This window comes from Physeter macrocephalus, chromosome 1, assembly GCF_002837175.3.
Source record: "Physeter macrocephalus isolate SW-GA chromosome 1, ASM283717v5, whole genome shotgun sequence".
Lineage (NCBI taxonomy): Eukaryota > Metazoa > Chordata > Mammalia > Artiodactyla > Physeteridae > Physeter > Physeter macrocephalus.
Genome location: NC_041214.2, coordinates 111,367,733 through 111,394,072, shown reverse-complemented (window position 1 = coordinate 111,394,072; position 26,340 = coordinate 111,367,733). Strand labels below are relative to the sequence as shown.

General features: G+C 40.6%; 1 protein-coding gene across 1 annotated transcript in view; it reads right to left on the bottom strand.

Moving 5' to 3' along the window:
• LOC102974897 (acyl-protein thioesterase 1-like) overlaps nt 1-2,207 on the bottom strand; it is a 28,630-nt gene extending 26,423 nt beyond the window's left edge. The window contains exon 1 of the mRNA XM_055085552.1: nt 2,203-2,207. Within this exon, the coding sequence (XP_054941527.1) occupies nt 2,203-2,207 (5 nt within the window). The remainder of the gene's footprint in view (nt 1-2,202) is intronic.
• Between the last annotated feature and the right edge of the window lie 24,133 nt (nt 2,208-26,340).

Sequence of the window (26,340 nt, the reverse complement as noted above, 5' to 3'; positions counted from 1 at the left end):
AGATCATTGCAATAGCCTTCATATTAGTTTCCATGCCTCCAGTACTTTTTTTGCTTATGTTTAATCGCTACGTTTCCCCCAGAGCGACCTTTCTGAGACTCTAAGACCTCAGACTCTTCACTGGCACCTTATTGAGACTCAGCACCTCAGCATATCATTCAGGCTCCCCGTGGTCCCCTGCCTGCTTCTGCAGAATCATCCTTATTGGGTCTTTTTCCTTGTATTCTGTGATGTTCCCGTTGTCCCAAACGATTTGCCATTTACCAAATGTGCCATGGGTTTTATGTCTTTATGCTTCTGTTCACGCTGCCCGGAAAGGCTTTCCTCGCTGCGTCTCCTCCATGAACGCCCCTTCCTTATGGAAGACTCAACACAGGCCGGCTCTTGCATTCTTCTCAAAGACCACTTAACGATTCCCTCTTTTGTGCCCATGGTCACCTGTCCACCCGCTTTGCCACAACACCCATAATTCCTTATTGTAAGCCCATGCTCACATATTTGTCTCCCGTTTCCTAGAAACAAAGCCCTTTGAGGTCAAGTCTGTCTGTCTCCTATTTCCCTTTGAATCCTGAGTGCCTAGCTCTGTGTCTGCCATATAGTGGGTGCTCAATACACATCTGCTGAATGCAATAATGGATAGAGTTATTACTGTAGTATTAGCGGGCTGGCCAAAAATTTCGTTCGGGTTTGGCCGCAAGCTGTTAGGGCCAAACCCGAACGAAATTTTTGGCCAACCCAATACTTTTGCACTTTAATAACGTCCATAAACCTGTTTTAAATTTATCTAGCTTTGGATGTTTGGGAAAATTTTTGACCAAGTTCTCTCTCATTTCATGAGAAGCTGCTGAAACTATTCGTGTGGCCGTGTGAAGTTCTCTACAGCTTTTGTTCAGTCACTATGCGTCTATTTCAGTGTGACCTAGTCAGTTGGCATTCTTTCAACGGGGCTTATCCATGGCTGTCTGCTTGTGTATAGAAACTCAACTTGCAACTCTGGCAGTAAAAAAAGGGAAAAACAGGGGATGTCGAAAGTGAACATGAATTTCCCATTAGTGGCTAACTGGCTTTGAACTTCCTCTCCATGGAGGCTCAGAGTAAAGTCAAAGCTATCACTGAGCTCAGGTCTGGAGCTGTTACTCAGCTCCTCATCTGCTGTGTTCAGTGTCATATTAACTTTATGAACTTCTACCCTAGGGATCTGAGTCCCAGGATGTTTGGGTTCAACATATTTGCCATTGAAGTGGAGATGTTGTCCTTCCTTGTGAAAGCGAAGACATTAAATCCTCTAAAAATATTCTGTCCAACCAATCCTGTCATTTCATTGTGAAAAAAACCAAACACTGACATAGAATATGATTCTTACTGATAAAGCCCCCACATTTGTAACAAGCCAGCTCTTGGTCAGGAGGGAGGACAGGTGAGAGAAGGGAGGAATATTCTATATCTTCATCTCAATATGACCAGGGTTAGGGTCTAGGTGGGTATCTGCTTCCTCCCATTTGCATGCGCACTAGTGTAAGCTTGGAGCACTCTGGAAAGTGTCACCTCTTAGGACAGTTGCATAGTCTAGGAAAAATTCGAGTTGTAAGGAAGGTGTTTAGCACTATGGTTTCAAATTTTCATCTTACCAATTTAGGCCACAGCAATGTTTCTCAAATTTGCATTTTCACTAGGATCAACTAGGCAGCTTGTGAGAAAGATATCCCTGGTTTCTACCCCTGGAGATTCTGGTTCAGGAGGCTTGGAGTGAACCCTTGGAAGCTATATTTTAAATAATCTCTCTGGATGATTCTGATGCACAAAGATGAAAAACTCTGTCTTTTTTGGGATTGTTGGAGCTGAACAGGGCAACATGATGTTTCTGAAGGCATCCTTGGCATTCCGAGTTTGTTGACAGACCAATGTACATTTATTAAAACAGGTTCTAAAAAACTGGGACTTCCTGTCTCAAACCTCACCTGTTTTCAATGTCTGGAGGTCCATTTGATCTTGTGGAAAACACCCTCAGGCAGAAAGCAAAGATGGCACCCAAGAAGGATTCAGGCTGAGGAGAAGCATTAGGAGTGACCCAGAGAACCTACACTTAAATTCTGCTGGGATAAGACTCCTCTGAGCAGAGTTTGTGGAGCATCCCTGCTGCACTGCTCATGCACTGTGGAGTGAATTGAGTTTGCATCATTGTACCTTCCTGCTATGACTTACCTCATGGTGATCAGGGTAGTGCCAACCTAAAGTTTGGAAATGTTTGACATGGTGGTTGCACAAATGGAATTGGGGCAGAGCAGTGAAAAAAGATGCACAACTGCCTGCAGAGGTGAACAGATATGTGGACGTGCTGTCTCTTAACCTGCTTTCTGTTATGAGTTGAATTCCAAAATGTTGGTTGAGTTCGCTAGGTTTGGTTCAGGTCTCCAAAAGGTAGGTTTGGTCTCCATGTGTGTGGCATCATTCTGTATAAGCTCTAGAATTAGGGGTGTGTAGTGGAGAAGTGGAGGAGTGGTGGTAGCTGAGGATTTTCACTTAAGTTTCACTGAGTAATAAATAACATGTACTATGCCTGAGAAGCATGAACTTTTCGCAGAGACTTGTTAAGCAACCTCTTTCCAGTGTTGTTTTGATCTTGGGAAATCAGGGTGTGGGGACAGCACACCCAAACCTTGTGGCAGACAGTAGAAACCCTTCAGCACGTCTCAGAAACCTGACTGTTACCTGTCACGAGGACAGGGGATTGCTGTGGTTTCTTTTTGAAGAAAAGATTTCATGAGATGGATGAGGAATTTTTAATCTACTATATTCTCATTTCTGGGACTGAAGGAATTAGTAGAAATTGTACCGTTCTTAAAATAATGAGATGATTATCTTTAACTTTGGAAAATTAGAAAAGGGCAGTAAAATCAGCGACTTCTTATAAGAAGGAAGGAACCTTAAAGGTATCGGGTTCAACCCTCTGGAATCACCTTTATCCTTCTCTTTCAAATGGTTGACTGGTTTCATACTGATAGAACAGGATAATCCAGTGCTACTTTCCCTAATAAGTCAGTGAAGTTCAATTGTAAAAGGGGTGGGTGAGGACCTCTGACCTGCCTCTGTCTCTCTTGGGTGTAGTACACCAACACCTGCTATCACCAAGCCCAAAAAGTTTACTAAAGTTTTTGCCCAAGGAGCCAACTTGGGTAGAACAGAAAGTCCGGCACAGCTCTCTTGTCTGCCAAACAGCATTGGCATTGGAGCCATTCCCAGTAGAGTGAGAATTTCCTGGCTGTTTGACTTTGAGTATGTCATTCAATCTGTCAAATAGTTGTATTCTCCCTGTAAAATGTTGTCACCTATAACTTGCATGGATTGAATGATAATACATCTGTAAAATAGATGTTATACAATAGAGATAATAAATTATATACCTTTGCTTGGGCAAATAACATTTTTTTATGATGACATTAAATTACTTTGTGTTACTGATTACACTCCTCCAAAGTAGGACAGACATGAGTCTAGATTTAACAGGGGACACTGAGAAGGAAAAACAAATGTAATTCGGAGGAGTAGGTAAGTGTGAGTCTGTTAAAAGCAAACAACCCGAGGTACCTCTCTTCATAGAGAGCATCCTGTCTGTGCTTTGGCAAAAGCATGTGTGGGCAAACACTATTTTATTTGACATTGTCCTAAAAGGGCCAAGCTCCAATGACAATGCTTGCATCTTTGGCAAACACTCTCAAAAGGATAAGCTCATTTAAACATGCAGACACAAATCTTTATGTTTTGTGCAAATTAATTTTTAGTAACTACATTTTACTTGCTTTGTTTCCTTCATACAACCCTTTGGTGGGCCGACATTATTTTCTCCCTAGCACTCTTTTCCCAAGTCTAACTTTCACCTTCCCTTTCTGGTCCCAGTCCTTTCCACAACTTGGCGGGTGCCTCCCTCGCTCTCTCCAGCTCCCAACCTCCTGCCCTATGAATGTTTTGCAGGAAGAGTTGGTAACTTCTTATCGTAATCATAACACTAGCACAGATAAACTACTTTACAAGCTGATTTTGTAGGCGCGGGGTGGCTTACCTAATAATCCTGTGTAGCAGTTTATCTCAATTCTGAGAATGAAGAAATTGAGGTCAGGAGAGATGGCAGAGCAAATAATATCAGATCTTGACATGGTTCATCTTATCTTGTATTAATCCTCTGCTTCATCTATCATACCATATTGCCTCCTTTTCAGAGAAAAATCTTGAATTGACTGGTAATCTGCATCCTAAAAGTCTTGATTCTAGGCATTGTTTTAATTAGGACAGTATTTATGGAGTCTCTTGTATTGTTATATGTATGTCTGTGTTAGGATGGTCGGAAAAGGGAAATTGGTCTTGGTAGTTAAGAAACTGTTGAGTATCAAAAAAAAAAAGGAGAAGGAAATATATTATTTAATACAAAAAAAGAACATTGGAGTTACTAAAACAAAAGATGACTTGAATAACTACAAGTCTACAGTCCACATGAGTCTATAATCTCGCTAGTGAGATTCCCCAAAGTTTATTCTATAACCTTGCCATACAACTAGTGGAAAAAAAATTGTTGACAAAACAAAGGCTATTCTGCCAGTTCCTTGTTGTGGTTGTGAGACGAATTTATGTAATAAAGTGCTATTTAAAGTATGAGCTATAGTTTTATGCAGCTGATTTTACTTAATTCTAAAAAAAGCTCATTGAACACTGTGGCTGAACCTAACAGAGCTGGATCTTTAGCCACATGAATTATTGAAATTCCACAGCATTCCTGAAAGATTGGTAAATAGTTTTCTCTTTTTGTCACTTAAGTTTCACTGAGTAATAAATAACATGTACTATGCCTGAGAAGCATGAACTTTTCGCAGAGACTTGTTAAGCAACCTCTTTCCAGTGTTGTTTTGATCTTGGGAAATCAGGGTGTTTGAGGAGGCCCAGATGATAATAATAATAAAAAACTATGGTACTGTATTTATAAAATTTTTACTTCTTCCCCATAGTATTTGTTACAATTGAAAATCATTCTTGGGCTTCCCTGGTGGCGCAGTGGTCAAGAATCCGCCTGCCAATTCAGGAGACCTGGGTTCGAGCCTTGGTCTGGGAAGATCCCACCTGCTGCGGAGCAACTAAGCCCGTGCACCATAACTACTGAGCCCGCGCTCTAGAGCCTGCGAGCCACAACTACTGAAGACTGCGTGCCTAGAGCCTAGAGTCCGTGCTCCGCAACAAGAGAACCCACCGCAATGAGAAGCCCGCGTACGGCAACGAAGAGCAGCCCCCGCTCTCTGCAACTAGAGAAAGCCCGCACGCAGCAACAAAGACCCAATGCAGCCAAAAGAATTTTAAAAAAAATAAATTAAAAAAAGAAAATCATTCTTTATATTAATAGGATTGGGAGGTATTGAGGGAAAAGGCAGGTACTGTTGTGCTTCATGATGATTATTATTTTTTTAAAGGAATTCCTTTATTTTTATTATCATTATTTATTTATTTATTTCATTTTATTTTTGGCTGTGTTGGGTCTTCGTTTCTGTGCAAGGGCTTTCTCTAGTTGCGGCAAGCGGGGGCCACTCTTCATCGCGGTGCGCGGGCCTCTCACTATTGCGGCCTCTCTTGTTGCAGAGCACAGGCTCCAGACGCGCAGGCTCAGTAGTTGAGGCTCACGGGCCTAGTTGCTCCGCGGCATGTGGGATCTTCCCAGACCAGGGCTCGAACCCGTGTCCCCTGCATTGGCAGGCAGATGCTCAACCACTGCGCCACCAGGGAAGCCCTTCATGATTATTTTGCAAGTTAAATCATTACTCTGCTTTTGGTTAGTGACTGAATGACAAATACCCTTTTATCTGAAGAGTAAGAGGCTATGGGTGTCAACTGAGAGCAATGAAAGCTCTAATACTCAATGTATTGTTTTTTGCATTCTTTTATTCTCTTATTTCTATCTGACATATATATGTCTTTCTTCACAGATTCATACACACTTTATATATACCCATCATTGATGCTAAAGTATATGACTTTTTTTATTTTAAAAAGTTTTTGGTAAATTTTAACACAATATAGGTACAATATAATCATTTCAACATAAAAATTATTGAGATACTGTAATTTTTTAACTAAGACTTCAAAATTCAGTGTGTATTTTACTCACAAGTCAATTTGAACTAGCCATATTTCAGGTGAACGACAGCCGCATGTGTCTGGTGACCACAGTATTGGGTCTGCATGGTGGGATAGAATAGTAAACAACACAGGCATGGCCACTATCTGTAATATGACTTTCTTTTTTGGCAAACATACCTGAATTTATATATCCAAATGCAGCCCATTTCCTTCAGAATGAAAGCATATTTCTACATTATTGACATTTTCAAGATTTTGGAATTTCACTTCTTTGGAACTTTTTTTTTAATACCACCAACGGTGTTAAGTTTTGCTCTTTAGAGTGGGGTTGATTTTTGGTAAGGCTGAAAGTCATTTGAAGCCAACTGAGGTAGATGACCGGGCTGAGCAACATAAATTGTGGTAAAACATGAGCCAAGAATATGAGCAACCCTGCCTGAGAAGCTCCCATCTCTTGTTTCTTGTTTTATAAAGAGCATTTTTTAACAAAAAGTGTTTTTCTGATCCCAATGGCTGCCTTTTGCAGAGTTAAAATGTCAAGGCCCTGCCTGATTGAGCTCCATCTAACTTTACAGGTGCACTTGCCATGCTACTGCCATGAACTCTGGTTATGTGAACTACATGACCTTTCCTCCATCCTTAGCATCCTGTGCTTTTGCCTATGTTGTTCCTATTCTCATTGACTTGTATATATTACCCTTCATTCCAGAAAAGTTTAAATGTGGCCCTCTTTGTTCCTGCTGAATTCTACTCATCTTTAAGGATCTATCAGTTCCCATATCTTTCCAATTGGAAATGAATCTCTGAGCTTCCCTAGTATTCTATATTCTATGTTGCCTTCTATTTTGTAGTATAGCTCTTAGATTCTAAGCTTTTTGCTTATATGCCTTCAGTTTTGTAGGATTAACATCTAGCCCAGTTTCTTCTCCTATTAAATGGAATAAATCAGACCTATTTTCTTTCTTTTTTCCCACCCCTTGCAATTCATTTGCTTATTCACTTATTTAAGAATGATTTATAGATCAACAACAATGCACTGTGCAAGCAATGAGTATATAAAGATCTATTTGATTACTTTCTTCTTCTTGCGGAGTTCATAGCTTACTAGGGGAGCCAGTGACATAATGAAGTAATTGCAAAACAATACAGTAAGTGCTATTGCAGAAATAAGTGCAGGATTAAGTTGTGACCCAGCAGAGAGAGTAATCAATTCTGTCTTTAGGTGGTGGAGGATAGCTCCATAGAACAGAAGACACTAGGTCTGTTTCTCAAAGGACAAACAGGTGTCACCAAATAGACAAAGATAAAAAGGACATTCCAGAGAGGAAAAACTATATGAAGCCATCAGTATGCAAGAAAATATTATGGGACTTCCCTGGTGGTCCAGTGGTAAAGAATCTGCCTTCCAATGCAGGGGACGCGGGTTAGATCCCTGGTCATGGAAGTAAGATCCCACGTGCCGCGGGGCAACGAAGCCCGTGCGCCACAACTACTGAGCCCGTGTGCCTCAACTAGAGAGCCTGCGTGCTGCAAACTACAGAGCCCACGAGCTCTGGAACCCACGTGCCACAATTAGAGAAAAGCCCACGTATCACAACTAGAGAGAAGCACATGTGCTGCAAGGAAGAGCCTGCATGCCACAACAAAGACCCCACGCAGCGCCCCCCCCCCAAAATATATATATATTTAACAAAAAAGGAAAATATTATATCTTCAGTCAATTGAAAACAATTTGAGATTTGGAGGGTAAGAAATGGGATTAGAGAGGGAAGAGGGGCAGATTTTGGAGAGCCTTGTGTACTATGCAAAGGAGTTTGGACTTTGTGTAGTTGAAAGGGAACCTCCAAAGTAATTAAATCATAGAGTTTACAGGACTGGGTTATAATTTAGAAAGGTCTGGAGCAGTGGAGAATGAACTTTAGAGGTGGGTGCTGGAGAGGGAGGAAATGGAAAAATAGAATTCAGGCTGTCTGTCTGTCTGGTTAGGATGCTAATATAAAAGTTCAGATGAGGACTGATGAAGGCCTGAACTAAGGCAGAGGCAGAAGGGAAAGGGAGGGATGGGTCAGAGATATTTAGGGGACAGAGTAGACAGGATTTGTGGCTATGCTTTTGGACTGATGCAAGGATAAAATGTAATAATATATGCTCGCTCAAGAACCAAATATGAGGCACTCTAGAAAGGTGAAGAATTATCAAATAACTGGTGATGGGGCTGGTAATATAAAACACCTTACATATTACCTAAAAGAAAATGTATTAAAAATGTCTGCCAGATAAAGCTATGTATTTTCTCTAGTGTATTTAAAAACATTTGTGACTTGAATGGAAATATTTGAAGAAATGAAAATTCAAACTAACTTGATTATTTTCTGCTAAATCTTTAATTCAGGTCCAATGACCATGAAATGCTAAACGTGGTAGAAATTGTGGTGGTGAGATGAAGAGAAGTTGGGAGAAAGACAGAGAGAAAGGGGGTAATCTTAGTGTAGGACTCTCACAGCTCCATGTCCTATGCTCTGCAAGTGTCTTCAATAGAGTGTGGGCCTTTGCTCCCTAGAAGTTTCTGGAAAGAGGGTAATCTTCTCTCTCCCCTCAGGGGCACTAAGGAAAAGCACTGCCTTAAGTTTCCCTCTATCATCTTCCTTCTGGGCTAAAGAGGGCCAAAGGCAGTGGCTTGGAGAAAGGCATTGCTTTGCTAATTCCCCACAAAAAGTGAGATCTGGAGGAGCCGAGGTGCATTGTTTGCATATGACAACATCAAAATAGGTAAGAACCTGCCAGTTCCTCCTGGCTTCATTCATGTACTGCCCCAGGGAACTGGCATTGCTTTAACTCAGGAAAAACCGGGGGCTGACCATGCTTTTAGACATGGGATCATCAGGTGGTCAAACACTGGAAAGAGAGAAAGATACAAACAAAAGGCAGAGATATGACACAGAATTTTGTGTTGACCTATTTGCAAGAGTCTGAGCCCTGGAATGGGGAGAAATGAGACTGGAGAATGAGGCAAGGGCTGGGTCTTGGAGGGCCTTGGATTCTGTTAAAGGAGTTGGTGTAGGAGCGAGGGACCCCCAGAAATAACTTAGTCAAGGAAGAACCGGGATCAGGTGGTAATTTAGAAAGAACTAAAGGCTGTGTGGAGGATGGGCTGTGGCACACAGCAAGCCCAGGGAGGGTAAGATTTAAAGTTCCTGTTTGCCCAGCAAGAGCACATGGGATCTGATAAGGGTGTTTGCCTTTTGCTGCTGTCCAGATCCAGGAGAAGGTAACTTAGGGACCCAGTGTAAGCCAGGTGTCAGGTCTTTATTGCCCTGTCATCTTTCATCACACATAAGCCTCCTTCATACCGGCCTCTCAGCTCTAGCCTGAGAATCATTGGTTCTTGCCCCAGGTGGGAGGCAGAGTAGAGAAGAGGAGGTTTCAGAGGCTCCGTGAATCACCAAGGAGAGGCAGCTGGCTATAAAACCCATACAGAATGTGAGCTGGGTAATTTGAAAAGTGTGGCTGAAACCCAACAAACACCTCACTCTAATTTGCTCTCCCTACCCTTGGGTGAAAATGAGTCAAACAAGGGAGTACCCAGGCAGAATGCTGGGGCAGTATGGTTCTTTACAAAGAAGAAGACATCATGATCATTATTAAGGAAAAAGGAAGATTTAGGAGGTTCTAGAATTTTCTGATTTTCCTTTTTTTTTCTATTTATTTTTCCTATTTTTACCCCTACTTAGATGACTCCATTCTTTTGCTAACTCTCTAATCTAGTTCTTTTTTTAAAAAAAATTACTTTTTTATTTTGGCTGCATTGGGTCTTCGTTGCAGTGCGCGGGCTTCTCATTGCGGTGGCTTCTCTTGTTGCGGAGCACGGGCTCTAGGCGCGTGGGCTTCAGTAGTTGTGGCACGTGGGTTCAGTTGTTGTGGCACATGGGCTTAGTTGCTCCGCGGCATGTGGGATCTTCCCGGTCCAGGGATAGAACCCGTGTCCCCTGCATTGGCAGGTGGATTCTTAACCACTGTGCCACCAGGGAAGTCCCTCTAATCTAGTTCTTCAGCATAATAAATTTTCTCTCTTCTTCAGAAAACCCATCACCATGATGAGTACTTAATAGATCCTTAAAATTTGCCAGTGAACTTGTTTTAAAAGGTTAAATCGGAAGGAGGACAACATTTAGATGTAGTAGATTTGTTGATGACTGGGGGGTGGAAAGCAATTTCAGTAATCTATATTGCTGCCATCATTGACTCTTTGTTCCAAAAGGCATCTTAAAGATCCAATGGCTCTAACTTGATGCCCCCTAAAATTCAATGGCAGTTACGCGGCCTGTGAAGATGTAGAGCATGGGGACCTCATTACTTTCTCAGGCAGTCCTTCTGATAGTCAGAACTGAAAACTGCTTCCCATAATGGTCACCCACTCCTTGTAGTTCCACTTTCCTATGCAGTATAATTTTTACCTTTTTCTCATGGTAGAGAAGGGGGACAAAAATTATAAGCACGCAACTTTTGCCTCCGGCAAACGCTAAGACTAGAGCCATATGTTTTGCAATAATCACTCCTTGATTGAATTCGCTGCCATTTGCAAACAGTTATGTGCCCCCTCTGTCCCTCTCCTTTAGTCCCTTTCCTTTAGTCCACTCTTTCAATATGTAAAATATGAAGAATCTGATCTTTACCAACAGTAGCATAAATTCTTGGTTCTTAAGCCATTCGCAATATGGAGTACCATACACAATCCTATCTTGAGTTTTAGATCAAGGCCAGAGTTTCTATGAATTGAACTTTGGTGGATTTCTTTTCTTTTTTTCTGGTGAGACTCTGTAGCTTTGCTGAGAAGTATCTGGTGGAGAGGGAACATCCAGACCTCCTGAACAACCTGGCAACATGAAATTCCCAGAATCTTCCGCAATCACTGGTTCAGACCTTTCAGACTTAGTTCTCTTGCTATTAAGACGACTGTTGAAATCATCATAAAATAACAGGTTGGTCACAATTCAAGATGCAATTTTGAAATCTTACCTCTCTTTGTGATCTCTCTTCCTCCCTCTCTAGAATAAGTGGGTGGGCGGGTAGATGTGTGCGCAGCAAAATATGGGAGGAAGAGGTGGGCTGGGTGGATGGGATTGTTTCTTACTGTGGTTGGGTCTCACAGCTTTTTATGGTTGTTTTGTTTCTACCCTTCTAGCCCCATTTTGACCAACTCCTTCCCCACCTCTTCGCCCTAAACCCCCCAAAACCACAACTACACTCAAGTAATTAAACACACAAAACAAATAAAACTGCCTCTGTGTGAATATGCCTCTCTGGTCACGCCATCCCTGTGGGAGACACCTCCCTCATTGACAGTAACAGGCAGAATTTCTCAAGTGAGCCAGGTATGCAGCAGACTCTGCACCCTCAAGGCAGAATGGAGAGGGAAGGCCAGAGCTTCTGGAAGGGTTTGGACCTGTTCTTGGAAACTAGAGGGAGGGTGGGGCAAAGGCACACCCAAGAATCCTGGCAGGCTCAGAAGGGAGAGGAAAAAAAATCTCTCATGTCATAGCCACTTGTTCATTTGACAAAATCTGGGATTTGGTTGGTCCCTTGGGCTCCTGGCTGAGCGAGGGTGAGAGGAATCTCCTGGGTTTGCAGATCTGGCATGACCATGGATGAGCTGATTTCAAACAACTTTCTAATGTAAACTTAAAATTTATTCCCTCATAATTCTAAAGCTCCACCTCAAAACTAACTAAATGGTTAAGTTCTAAAATGATATATGCATTTTGCAAATTTTCTGTCCTTATAGTCCTAGCATGGGATGACAAGTTTACTAGTGAGCGCTAAACTCACCTGGGAAGCTTTTAGAAAATGCTGTTGCCTGAAGCTCACCCGAGACCAATTAAATCAGAAATACGACCAGTTGGCGTATTAATATCTATGTAGAAGTTTCCAATAGATTTAATGAGCAACCAGGGTTGAGAGCCACTGCAATATTTGAACCAATCTGTCAACCAGTATTTCTAGAGGTTTACTCAATATTAACATTGTGCTACATCCTGGGACTACAGATAAAGAGGTGATGTGGGCACTCAGTGAGAGGAACTGACAATAGCTATTGGAGTATGAGGAGGGCTCAGTCTGAGGAAGGAGGAAAACCAGGAGAGAAGAGAGTCCAGGAAGGAAGACAGTATTTCAAGGAGTTCAGCCTGATCAACAGAGCCTGTGCTGCAGAGCAGTCCCTAATCAGGTAATTTGAAATGTCTCAGTATTGGATAACAGGAAGATTGTTGGTGACTTTGAGATCATTTGCACTGAGATTTCAGTTGGCTGAGGAGATAAGAAAACGAAGATAAATATGGACTGAAGTGTTAAGAATTCTGGTTATGAAGTGACAGTTTTAATGGGGATAAGGGGACTAGGAATTTTTTTTTCTTCCAGTTTTATGGAGATATAATTGACATATAAAATTATACTAGTTTAAGGTATACAATATAATGCTTTGATATATATATTAACTGAGAAATGATCACCACAATAAGCTTAGCATCCGTCACCTCACATAGTTACAATTTTTTTCTTGCAAAGAGTCCTTTTAAGATCCACTCTCTTAGCAACTTTCAAATATACAATACAGTATTGCTAACTATAGCCACCATGCTGTACATTACATCACTAGAACTTATTTATCTTAAAGCTAGAAGTTTGTACCTTTTTGACTACCTTCACTCATTTCCCCCAGCTCCCACCCTTCACCTCCGGCAGCCACCAGTCCCTGTTTCTATGAGTTTGGTTTTTTAAAAAATATTCCACATATAAGTGAGATCATACAGTTTTTGTCTTTCTCTGGCTTATTTCACTTAGCATAATGTGCTCAAGTTCCATCCATGTTGCAGCAATGGTGGATTTCCTTCTTTTTTATGGCTAATATTCCATTATCTATCTATCTATATCTATGTATAGATATATAAACTTGTGGTGACCATTTCACAGTTAGTACATATATCAAATCATTATGTTATACACCTTAAACTAATATAATGTTATAAGTCAATTATATCTCAATAAAACTGGAAGAGAAAAAATTCCTAGACCCTGTATCCCCATTTAAGACTGTTGTTTCATAACCATAATTCTTAACAGTTCAGTCCATATTTATCTTCATCTCCTTTTATATACCACATTTTGAATTTTTAAAAAGTTTGGTGAAGAATGGTTTAGATCTGAGTATATGCACACGCTAAAGGGAGCTGAGTGAATGACAATATAGGGGAGGGAATAATGGATGAAACACGGTTCCTGAGAATGCAGAAGGGATGGGATCCAGAGCATGGGTCAAAGGGTTCAGCCTTGGACAGAAGGAGAATAGAGACTCTGCTGCCATTGTAATGGTGGGGAGGATGGAATTGTTGGTGTGGATGGAGACAAATGTTTAGGCACAGACATGGGTGGCAATGTGAGACGTTTGCCTGCTGGCCTCTAATTCACTGTGATGTGGAGGTGAGGTTGGGGGCAAGGTTTCCTAGTAAGTCATTCCCCTTGGAGACTGCTGAAACTATTGAGATCGAGTGACAACCAGAGTTGAGCACATCTCATTTCTCACTCCCCTCACCCTCTCCTGACACGTGGACTAGTGTGTGTGTGCGTGCGTGTTCACTGTGTCTGGAGGGTGCTGAGCTGGGGGCAGTATGGGAGACACTTTGTCCTCTCTGTGTGGCCCTCTCCATGTCTCATCACCCCTTACCTTCACCTCACCCATGCCCCCTGCCTCCTGCAGAACATTCTGTCTTCTGTCTCTTCACTGTTCCTTCTTTCCGTCCACGGTATCAGAATACCCGTCTTCAATTAGCACCACTGCTGCTTTGGTTAAGTATCCATTTGTCTCTGTTATGAATGCTAAAAGTCTGATAGTTTATCAACATCACTAGTTCTTGTCTTTCCATAAGGCTAGCTGTTCGATACAGGGTGCTGGAAGGCATTATACACTCTTAGGAATGTTTCTAGCCTTCTGTAAAACAGAGGCCCAAATTACATGGCGAGCAGAAACAAAGCCATTATGAGGACCCAGGTTTCTGGACCAGTGATCTTTCATCTTCGTTTCTGTCTTCACTTCTCAAAGCTTAAGCCTGGGGAAAGAGGTGGCAAAGGCCCTGAAAAATGGGCTCAAAATATAACATGCAACAGCTTCCAAAGGGCAACTTGATAACAGCTTTCTTAATGAAACCACAGGTCTGGTTCAGTTGGTTTAACATCCTGCTTGAATTAGGCAGCCTTTGGACTCAGTTCTATGATTGTTTGCTGGTATGATGATTCACCTAATGGAGAAATTGTTTAAGAACATTAAAAGAATTTAAAAATTGTGGTAAAATACACCTGACATAAAATTTACCATCTTAACCATTTTAAGTGTACCGTTCAGTAGTGTTAAGTGTATTCACATTGTTGTACGACCAATCTCCAGCACTTTTTCATCCTGCAAAAGTGAAACTCTGTAACCATTAAAAACAACTCCACATTCTCCCTTGCCCCAAGCTCCGGGCAACCACCATTCTACTTTCTGTCTCTACAAATATGACTGCTCTAGGTACCTCATATTAGTGGAATTATACAATATTTGTCTTTTGTGACTGGCTTATTTCACTTAGCATAAAGTCCTCAGGGTTCATCCATGTTGTAGCATTCGTCAGAATTCCCTTCCTTTTTAGGGCTGAGTAATATTTCATCATGTGTATACACAATATTTTGTCTATCCAATCATCCATTGATGGACACTTGGCTGCTTCCACCTTTTGGCTAAACTGTGAATAATGTTGTTATATACATGTGTGTACAAGTATCTGTTTGAGTCCCTACTTTCAATTCTTTTGGGCACATACCCTTAAACGGAAATGCTGGATCATATGGTAACTCTATTTTTAGTTTTTTGAGGACCTGTCATACTGTCTTCCATAGAAACTGCACCATTTTACATTCCCACCAATAGTGCACAAAGGTTTCAATTTTTCCACATCCATACAAACACTTGTTATTTTTATTTAGTTATTTATTTTTGATAGTAGCCTACCTAATGGGTGTGAGGTGGCAGCTCCTTGTGGTTTTGACTTGCACTTCCCTGATGATTAGTGATGTTGAACATTTTTTTCATGTGCTTATGGGCCACTTGTATGTCTTCTTTAGAGAAATGTCTAGTCAAGTCCTGTGCCCTTTATTTAACTTGGTTGTTTGTTTTTCATTGTTGTTGAGATCAAGAACGTTTAAAGACTTTGGCAGTGTGTATCCAGAGCTACACTGTAGGGTTTACTTAAGTCCAAGGCTTTTAATTTTTCTCCAGTGTCTCTGTCACAGTCCCTGTTGTGAAACACAATAGGCTCCTTGAGGTAAATTTCATGTTTAGGTAGCATTTAATGTGGCTTTCCCAGTTTTTAATTTTAACTTATGATAATTTGGGTCAGATTTTTTACATAAACCGGGTGCTACATCTCTTGACATAGCAAAGCATATCTGATATTCTCTGTGCTGATGACATGGTTCTAGGCTGAATGGTTGATTTCATCAGGAGGAACAGCTCAGTGTCAAGTATGCCATCTTTAGAATGCATTCCTGTGAGGTAGAACTACACAGTTCTGTTAAAGAGCCAAATGTAGCTATGTTCCAGGGGTATTGGGGGTGGTGGTGTGTGTTTTGGGACCAACACCACCCATTGGAACCTAGGAGATTTAATTCTGCTCCAAGTTAGTGGCTCCACAGGGACCCCATTGAGGTTCATAAGTGGGAGGTACAGTTGGTTGCTAGCTTCTCTCTTAAAAATCTTTCAGGCCAAAGATATCTCTTAAGTGCTGTAGTTACAGAAATTTAGGGCTTTGCTCTATTTTTAGCGTCTTGAGGGCAGATTCAAACGTGCTTTTTTGAGAAAAGTCTTGTGTACCTTTAGATGTTCTTAGCCCACTGTGCATTAAGGCCTTACCAAAGGGCAAGAGCATAAATCGTGCTCTCTGGTTTCCTGTCTACATGTGTGGGGTCTAAGCATGAGAATCTCCTTTCAGTCAGCCACAGAGAATAGGTAGGGAAATTATGAAGTCATCAGTTAACTCAGTTTTGGAATTGTCTTCTATAGGTACCTTGTGAAAGCCCTGATGAGAAAAATGGTATGTGAGAAGAATAGCCAAAGAGAGATACTAAACATTCATTTCTTTAGCTTCTCTGGGTGACTTTCTGGTATCGAGTTGCAGTACCTCAAACTTGGCTCTGCATATATTGTTCTGGTGCCACACAGAAAATCGGGGCCCAAACTAAAACCTAACAACATTCCTTCAACTTTTATTGAGCCCCTCTATAAGAAATAGCATGTACGGGGCATCTTGGATTCTTTTTTCCTTTCTTTTCCTTTCTTTTTTGGGGGTAAAGCCACAAGAAGCACTGTGCTGTTATTATGTATATAAAGCTATTCATAGTAAATTATTTTCAGAGCCAGAAAAAGAAAAAAGGCTGTTCCAAAAGCAGTTTTGCTTTCTTTTTTAAAAAAACAAAAATAAAATTATGTAATCCTGTGAATTTCTTTGCTTTCTGTCTTGGCTGTCAGGAAAGTGAGGTGTTTTTTTTTTTTTTCAGTACGCGGGCCTCTCACTGTTGTGGCCTCTCCTGTTGCGGAGCACAGGCTCCGGACGCACAGGCTCAGTGGCCATGGCTCACGGGCCCAGCCCCTCCGCGGCATGTGGGATCTTCCCGGACCGGGGCACGAACCCGTGTTCCCTGCATCGGCAGGCGGACTCTCAACCACTGCGCCACCAGGGAAGCCCAGGAAGGTGAGTTTTAAAGTCAATTATTTTTTTAATCGAATATTTTTTGATATCAGTATTTGCTGACCTTGCTTTTTATTTGTTTTGTGTATTCTTTTTTTTTTTTTTTGAAAGGTGCTGGCAGGGTTGATTTCTTCTGAGGTCTCTCTCCTTGGCTTGTAGATGGCTGGCTTCTCCCTGTTTCCTCACATGGCCTTTCTTTTTTTCTGAAAAAGATTTATTTATTATTTATTTATTTTTAGCTGCGTCAGGTCTTAGTTGCGGCATGCAGTATCTTCGCTGAGGCATGTGGGAACTTTCATTGTGGCGTGAGGGCTCTTCGTTGTTGTGCGTGGGCTTCTCTCTAGTTGTGGCACGCAGGCTCATTAGTTGTGGCGTGCGGGCTGCCCGTGGCATGTGAGATCTTAGTTCCCTGACCAGGGATCGAACCTGCGTCCCCTGCATTGGAAGGTGGATTCTTTATCACTGAACCACCAGGGGGAGGGGGAGTCCCCTCACATGGCCTTTCTTATGTGTTGTGTATTCTTTTTAAACAGGTTCACTGAGGTATAATTTACCATAATAACAAGCCATTTAAACTGTACAGTTCAATGATTTTTAGCAAATTTATAGAGTTGTGCAACTATCATCACAACCTAATTTTAGAATTTTTTCATCATCCCCAAAGATCCCTTCCCCCAGCCCCAGGCAACCACTAACCTATTTTCTGCCTCTATAGATTTGCCTACTCTGGATATTTCACGTAAATGGAATCATACAATATGGGGCCTTTGTGACTGGCTCCTTTCATTGAGTATGATGTTTTCCAGGTTCATCCACACTGTAGCATATATCAGTACTTTATTCCTTTTTATTGCTGAATAATATTGCAGTGTATGCATGTACCACATTTTGTTTATCTATTAGTCAGTTGATGGGCATATGTACTGTTTCCAGGTTTTGATCATTATGAATAATGCTGCTATGAACATTCACTTACTAGTCTTTGCATAGATGTATATTTTTATTTCTCTTTGGTAGATACCTAGGAGTAGAATTGCTGAGTCTTATGGTTAATCTATGTTTAACTTTTTAAGAAACTACTCAACTATTTTCCAAAGTAATGGTACCATTTAACAATTCCACCAACAATGTATAAGGGTTCTAGTTTTGCCATGTCCTCACCAACACTTGATATTGTATGCCTTTTAGGTTATAGTAATTTTAGTAGATGTGAAGTGGTGTCTCACTGCAACTTTAATTTGGATTTCCCTAGTGACAGATGATATTAAGTATCTTTTCATGTACTTATTGGTCATTCATATATCTTCTTTAATGAAATGTTTATTTAAATCTTTTGCCTGTATTTTAATTATCTTGTCTTATTTGTTGGTTGGTCTTATTTGTATATTTAATTGTCTTGTCTTGGTTATTTGTCTTATCATTAAATTGTATGAGCTCTTTATGTATTCTGGATGTAAATATTTTATCAGATAGATGACTTGCAAATATTATCTCCCAGTTTGTGGTTTGCCTTTTAATTTTCCTAATAGTGTCTTTTTGAAGTGCCAAATTTTAAAATTTTGGTGAAGTCCAATTCATCAATTTTTTCTTTGTATATCATGCTTTTGATATCATATCTAAGAAATCTTTGCCTAGCCCAAGGTCACAGAGATGTTCTCCTATGTTTTCTTCTAAAAGTTGTATAGTTTTAGTTCTTACATATAGTAAGAGAAGTTAAATCTGTTATTCATTTTGAGCTAATTTTTGTTGTATGGTGTGAAGTAAGGGTCTAAATTCATCCTTTTCCTCGTGGATAGCTAATGATCCCAGCACAATTTGTGGAAAAGATGGCTTGTGTAATTGTTGACTCTGCTTTTATTACATTTATGCCTTTCAAGAAAAGGTGAAGTAGGTAGGGCATAAAGAATTAATGTCTGTATGAAGATAAAGAGACTTCTGTGTTGGAGTTTTAAGTACTACATGAGAGAACGAGCATCTGGCTGATGTTTTAAAGAATAAACTGAACCAAGATTTTACTTTGTTTCCTCATCTCCCCCGTTCCCTCCGCAACCCTGCACTGAACATCTGCTTCTCTCCTGTGAGAGGAAGTGAAAAAGGCATAAACACAAATATCTTTACTGTGCCCTTCCCATTTAAGAAAAAAAAAAAAAAGTCCCACTCTGCTGGGTCAGTTTATTACTGAATTACCCTTTACCAACAGTTCTATTGCAATTTTTGGAAGTTGACTTTCCCCAGGAAGCAGAACTGCTATTCCTGGTTCTCAGTGTTATGTAATAAATCTAGCTGGTCACTTTCAAGGATGCTAACAGGAGCCAAGAGAGACCATCCCTCAATATCACAGAACTCTTCTTTATATTTGATTTACGGATGAATTTCTCACAAGAAATGTCTTAGGAGATATCACTAGAGTTGGGAACCCTCCACATCCAGATCCTACATGTATCTATGATAATGGGTAGAGGTAACCCCAAATAAGAATAGGTTCAATTGCCTTCTGGGGTTAACAGATACAAGGTAGCAAAAGCAGCATCCTTGGGGAAGTCTGTCTCTAGAAAAATACTATCTATCTGCTCTCTTAAGTCTTTACAAAGAACAGGATGATTACATCTTCCTTTATGGAAATTTACTCAGTTCCTCTGTTTTATGGTGCTGACTTAGCACCTATAACTTGGGCCCTTTTCTACTCTGGCTTTGCCAAAGATCTGTCACAATCAGGGCTGTGGCATAATAATAAAAAAAATAATAAGGTAATATGTATATAGATATTATTATCTACAAGATACTCTTTTCCCGCCTTACATATATTAACTTATTTAACCGTGTGTGCCCTGGGGCATACCTTAAAACTGGCATTGTTGAAGGGAGTATGTATAGAAGTAACTGAGGTGGTATTTGGAGAATGGTCAACTCCCTCTCATCAAATAGCTTCAACCAGAGAAAAGTCTTGAAATGTTGGTTGAGGGATAAAGTTGAACAGCTGGGTCCTTTTTTTTTTTTTTTAGGTAGGTATTATTTTTATTATTTCCATTTTATAGATAAGGAAACTAAAGCACAGAGAGGTTAAGTTGCTTGTGCAAGCTCACACAGCTAATGATAATAACAGAGCACTTAGTATAATCACAGTTCTGAGAGCTTTATATGTAATAATACCATTTAATTCTCACCTGTGTGATAGATGATGACATGATCCCCATTTACAAATGAATAAACTGAGGTCCAGAAGGGTTTAGTAACTTGCCCAGGGTTACACAGCTCGTAAGTGGCGGGCTGGGATTTGAATCTGGATAGTCTATGTCTAGGTAGCAGTATCCTTTTTTGAGTCCCATATCTTTTCAGTTCTAGAACTCATCTGAGGGGTTCATCACCTGATTTGGTTAGACATATTCTTTTCATATCCTTCCACAAGGATCTCCAGAATCTCCATCCTCCCACATCTCCAGGCACCTACTTTAGTAGCCTGGCACTCAAGAGCAACGCAAGTCTTGTCCTTGGCAGGCTGGGTCCCTCTTGGTACCTTCCTGCACTGTGTTCCAGTGTGGCAGCCATTTGCTGGAACAGGGCAGTTTCAGCATCCAGGGGAAGGTCCCCTAAAATTCTGACCCACTGTTGGTCAGAACTAAGAATTCCACTTAGCTTAAGATTTAGTTAGCATACACACATTCTGGCTTCCTCTAAGTTTTTAGCCAGTTTTTTGTTTTTTTAAAAAAATTAGTATAAGATTCAGGAGGAAAGTTTTTTGGGAGGAACGAGAAGTACAGGAGAGATTCTGAGGGCACAGGGTGTCTGAAATAGCAAGGGGAGCCAGGGAAGGGAGGAAAAGTTGGAGAGCCTTTGTCTACCTCAAAATTTTGCTGAGTGCCTCACCCTGATAGTAGGGGTAATAGATATGCAGGCAGGTCCTGCATTGCTGCCCCCAAATTAGGGGGCACACACCTTTGTTGTGTGTCACAGGAGAATGACTCAAATGGTGGAAATGTCCAAACAAATAAGAAAGGAGATAAGTTATTACACATGGGGTTTAAGAACTAGTTTTGGACAGGTGGTACCTGGTGGCACCAGGGAAAATATGCCTTTGGTGGCTTCTCTTTCACTGATGCATTAGGACTTATCTTGCTAAACTGGGAACATGACCAAAATGTCCTTAACATTCCCCTCAGGTTGACTAAACTTTAGACAGTCTTCTTCCTGACTATAAGGTCACTGACCTCTCTTTTCTTAGAGCATTTACTTTAGAAAACTTGCACTTGTAAATTCTTTGCCCATTTGAGATGTACATCTTTTCCTAGCCTCTTGACTGTTTTACAATTGAAGACCATCTTTGTCAGGGACCTGGGAGCCATCATGTGAAATATAATCATCAAGAAAGATGGCACCCAGATCTCCTGGTCTCTGTGGGAGGCTAGGGGCCACCTAATTTGATCAGCCTGTGTCAATTAGCAAACACAAATGGCCTAATCACATTGACCAGTCTCCCCACTAACATCCTTCAGTACTTTTCCAGTAGCTCGCTTTAGCACTTAAAAACTCTCCTGCTTTTTGTTTCTAAGGGCGTTCAGTCTCTCTAGTGCAAGAGACCTGACCCCTATTGCAATATTGAATAAAATCTTCTTCCTTGCTAGTAAACTCTGTTCTCTGAAATTTTTCTTTGACGTATAGAGACTTAAATAGTATTTTATCTAAAGTGATTCTCAGTGAGTTTGGAAAGCCATTAACCAAGAGGACAGGATAACTTTATCACAGTATACTATTATTTGGGCTCATTACTGGGAATCTGCTACATAAAACATTTGATGTGGTATTAGTCACTTACAATAAATTAAAAATCAAAGCCAGAATGCTTCTCATCTTTCTTTGCCATATACACATATGTTTGGGCTATCTTGTATGTATATGTGTATGTATATACATATGTATATATATGTATATACACACACAGTTTCATACACACACACAATTAGTAATAGCAATCATTTTTTGTAGGCCTACTGTGTGCTAGGCACTGTGTACTTTATATATGCAGTACTTTACAAACATTTCCTAATTTAATCCTTGCAGCATTTCTAGGAGCTAGGTACCATTATTTATTTCACAGATGAGAAGCTGAGGCTGAATTAAGTAACTACCTCAATTGCTCTCAGAGTGGGATTTGAACCCAATCCATCAATCTACAAATCATGGCATCAGGGTTTTAATGGCTGTCCTTCAAGGAGTCACTGAGCTACCTCACTAGGATTCTGGCCCAGAGGAAAACTTGTATTTCCAGAAGGGATTAAGGAAGAGCTTCTGTTAAATTGTACCTCCATCCCACCTCCCAGAGGCATTGTAGAAGATTTTGCCATTCCTTAGAGGACCGGTCTCAAAATGTGCCCCAGCTCCCCACTTCCCCTGTATCTGTCACCTGAATTTCTGCTTTGTGGTCTGGCCCAATCTCTTGGAGCAGCCATTCTGATCTTCATTTCAAGGTTGCTCTGACAAGGACAGCTGGGGTTTCCTCTGGTGCTTCCAGCACATGCTGTGTATTCCCTCATTGGACCGTGAGGATGGTAGCAATTTCCTCTCTGACTCGTGCTTAGGAGGAGGTTCCAACGTTTTCTCTGTCATTCTCTCAACACTCTGTCCTCTGGGCAGCACTTGGGTGATGAATACAACATTGAAAACAATGCACTGTGATTTCACCAGCTCACAAGTGATGACATCAGAAGGCACAACAATAACCAGAGCACAAGGAATCAGACAGCAATGGTTTCTATTAATACTTATTTCAAAATAGCAGCAGTGCCAGAAAATAAATCCCTGTTAAGAAAACCTAAGTCTTTCTAGTTTCCAATTTTTTAATGAGATGGAAGGAAAAAGACCTTTCCAGAACTGACTAACTTCAGCACTGTTTGTATTAGAGTCTGTGCTTGAAAGTATCACAGACAAAATTTCAGAAGCATCACAGCGCCTAGAGAAAGTATCTATGCGACTGTGAATGGCTCCATGCGCTGAGGTAGGCGGTAAGTCATGTTTTTACTACATAGCCCACCCCTCTCATGTGGAGCACAGTGAGGTTTTATTCTGTGAACCTGTGGAAAGCACGTTGCAGGTTTATGAACCTGGGCCACTTGGATTCAGGGGAGCAGTGGTGAGGTCACAAAAATGTTTTGCCTCCAACTTTTCTCCTTCTCCCTATTGGACTGGCTCCCTTCTCACTAGGCCTCTACTACACAGCGCTTGCCTCAGATTTAACGTAAGAATTTAATTTCTAATATTTATTACTGGTGTCACTAATAGATATTTTTCAGTGTGGATGAGATGTTTTGTAGAAATCAACATATACTATCCTAGACAAGGAAAGTTAAAATACCTTAAAATAATAACTTTCCGGGCTTCCCTGGTGGCGCAGTGGTTGAGAGTCCGCCTGCCGATGCAGGGGACACGGGTTTGTGCCCCGGTCCGGGAAGATCCCACATGCCGCGGAGCGACTGGGCCCGTGAGCCATGGTCGCTGAGCCTGCGCGTTCGGAGCCTGTGCTCCGCAACGGGAGAGGCAACAACAGTGAGAGGCCCACGTACCGCAAAAACAAACAAACAAACAAACAAACAAAAATTTCCCTAATTGTAAGTACTTTGTGGAAAATTTGGAAAGTGTAGGAAGGATAAAAGTTACTCGCAATCGCATTAACCCAGAAGCAATCATTGCGAATAGTATTTTTTTTTTTCTTTCGGTCTTTCATTCCGAAGCTCTGTCGTTTTCAAATGTAAAGACTTGGCCCCTGCCCAACAAGAACTTAGAACTTTAAGAGTAACACAAATGAGAAAAATTTAGACAAAATACTGGGTTGGCCAAAAAGTTCATTTGGTTTTAAGTAAAAAAAAAAGACATTTTTCATTTTCGCAGGGAACTTTATTGAATAATGTATTCACTAACCGAACGAATTTTTGGCCAACCCAGTAAGATAAAAAACCAAGTGACGTATAGAATAAGGATGATTATGATAGGAAATAGCAGCTCCAATTTTTCTGTGAACATATCTGCTTAATTTTTACATTAAAATGGGAAAATTATAAGATTCCACATAGAGAGCCAATTTAGGAAAATAGGTGGGTCTTTGAAGCTTCCAGCAGACAAGCTACAGTTAATTAGTGGCTCTAAAACAAGTGAATGAGCATCATGAAAACAGCTAATGAATAAGCTGGGAATTAATCAGAAGCCTAGGAAGTCGGAAAACAAATCTAAGATATTGACTACATACTGTATATATATTTTTAACATCTTTATTGGAGTATAATTGCTTTACAACGATGTGTTAGTTTCTGCTTTATAACAAAGTGAATCAGCTATACGTATATATATATTCCCATATCTCCTCCCTCTTGAGTCTCCCTCCCACCCTCCCTATCCCACCCTTCTAGGTGGTCACAAAGCACCGAGCTGATACAGCACCTTTTTCTTGACGTTGTCATGAGAATTAGATGACATACACTGAATGTTATGATACTAAGTGAAGTAAGTCAGACAGAGAAAGACCAATATCATATGATGATGCTTATATGCAGAATCTTTAAATAATGATACAAATGAACTTATTTACAAAACAGAAACAGACTCACAGACTTAGGGAAGGAACTTATGGTTACGAAGGGGGGAAAGGTGAGGGGGGAGGGATAGATTGGGAGTTTGGGATTGACATGTACACACTGCTATATTTAAAATAGAGAACCAACAAGGACCTACTGTATAGCACAGGGAACTCTGCTCAATACTCTGTAATAACCTAAGTGGGAAAAGAATTTGAAAAAGAATAGATACATGTCTATGTATAACTGAATCCCTTTGCTGTACACCTGAAACTGACACAACATTGTAAATCAACTCTACTTCAGTATAAAATTTAAAAAAAACCTTTTTAAAAAATAAAAAAAAATTTTAATAGAAAAAAAGAAATGTTATTGGCTATTTTTCAACAGAACACAGCCTCTTTGTGGCCCAGGTGGCCCCGGATAGACCTCGTGGGAACATACAGCAAACCTCTTTGTCCTGATGTGAACACAGCCTCTTTGTGGCCCAGGTGGCCCCGGATAGACCTCGTGGGAACATACAGCAAACCTCTTTGTCCTGATGTGAACACAGCCTCTTTGTGGCCCAGGTGGCCCCGGATAGACCTCGTGGGAACATACAGCAAACCTCTTTGTCCTGATGTGAACACAGCCTCTTTGTGGCCCAGGTGGCCCCGGATAGACCTCGTGGGAACATACAGCAAACCTCTTTGTCCTGATGTGAACACAGCCTCTTTGTGGCCCAGGTGGCCCCGGATAGACCTCGTGGGAACATACAGCAAACCTCTTTGTCCTGATGTGAACACAGCCTCTTTGTGGCCCAGGTGGCCCCGGATAGACCTCGTGGGAACATACAGCAACCCTCTTTGTCCTGATGTGCATGTCCTTATGCTAGAAACTGAAGAGAGCGCAAAGATGCTGGCAATCAGTGATCTGGATCCGGAAACCACTCTTAGGTTTGTAAAAGCATAGTCTTCAGAACGAATGCCCCCGAAGTCCCCTAACTGTTGCTCATAATTTTTTCCCCCAGCCCTACCAATTAACAGAATCTTATCAAAATGTCCCCAGTAGACTGCTACGATTCAACCATGAAAATCTATTTCATTTCGCCTGCCTTTTTTAAATTTCTTTTTTTCCTACTACTGAAGTTTGCCCAGGGTAAATCTGAATCACTCCACAGATTCAAGCGGATTACTTATTTGGAGAATGGCCAGCTCTATTCAATAAAATGTTACTTACTTTGTTTTTCAGGAACTGACATATGAGCCCATTAGTTAATTTTACCTTTTGACATAAATATTATCTTATTCTGCAACATTTGCAAAATATTATGTTTACAACCCCAAATCAACTAGCCGATAGAATGCATGAACATCAAAAAGCAATAAAAATGGCATAATATGAAATGATGGATTTTCATTCACTAAATATGGTAAAATATATATTGTGATTGATCTTTGCTATCGTTTGCTTCATTTTATTTTCATTTATTTCTGATCTGATCTTTATGATTTCTTTCCTTCTGCTAACTTTGGGTTTTTTTTGTTGTACTTTCTCAAATTGTTTCAGGTGGAATTTTAGGTTGTTTATTTGAGATGTTTCTTGTTTCTTGAGGTAGGATTGTATTGCTAATTACTTCCCTCTTAGAACTGCTTTTGCTGCATCCCATAGGTTTTGGGTTGTCGTGTTTTCGTTGTCATTTGTTTCTAAGTATTTTTTGATTTCCTCTTTGATTTCTTCAGTGATCTCTTACTTATTTAGTAGTGTACTGTTTAGCCTCCATGTGTTTGTATGTTTTACAGATTTTTTCCTGTGATTGATATCTAGTCTCATAGCATTGTGGTCGGAAAAGATACTTGATACGATTTCAATTTTCTTAAATTTACCAAGGCTTGATTTGTGACCCAAGATATGAT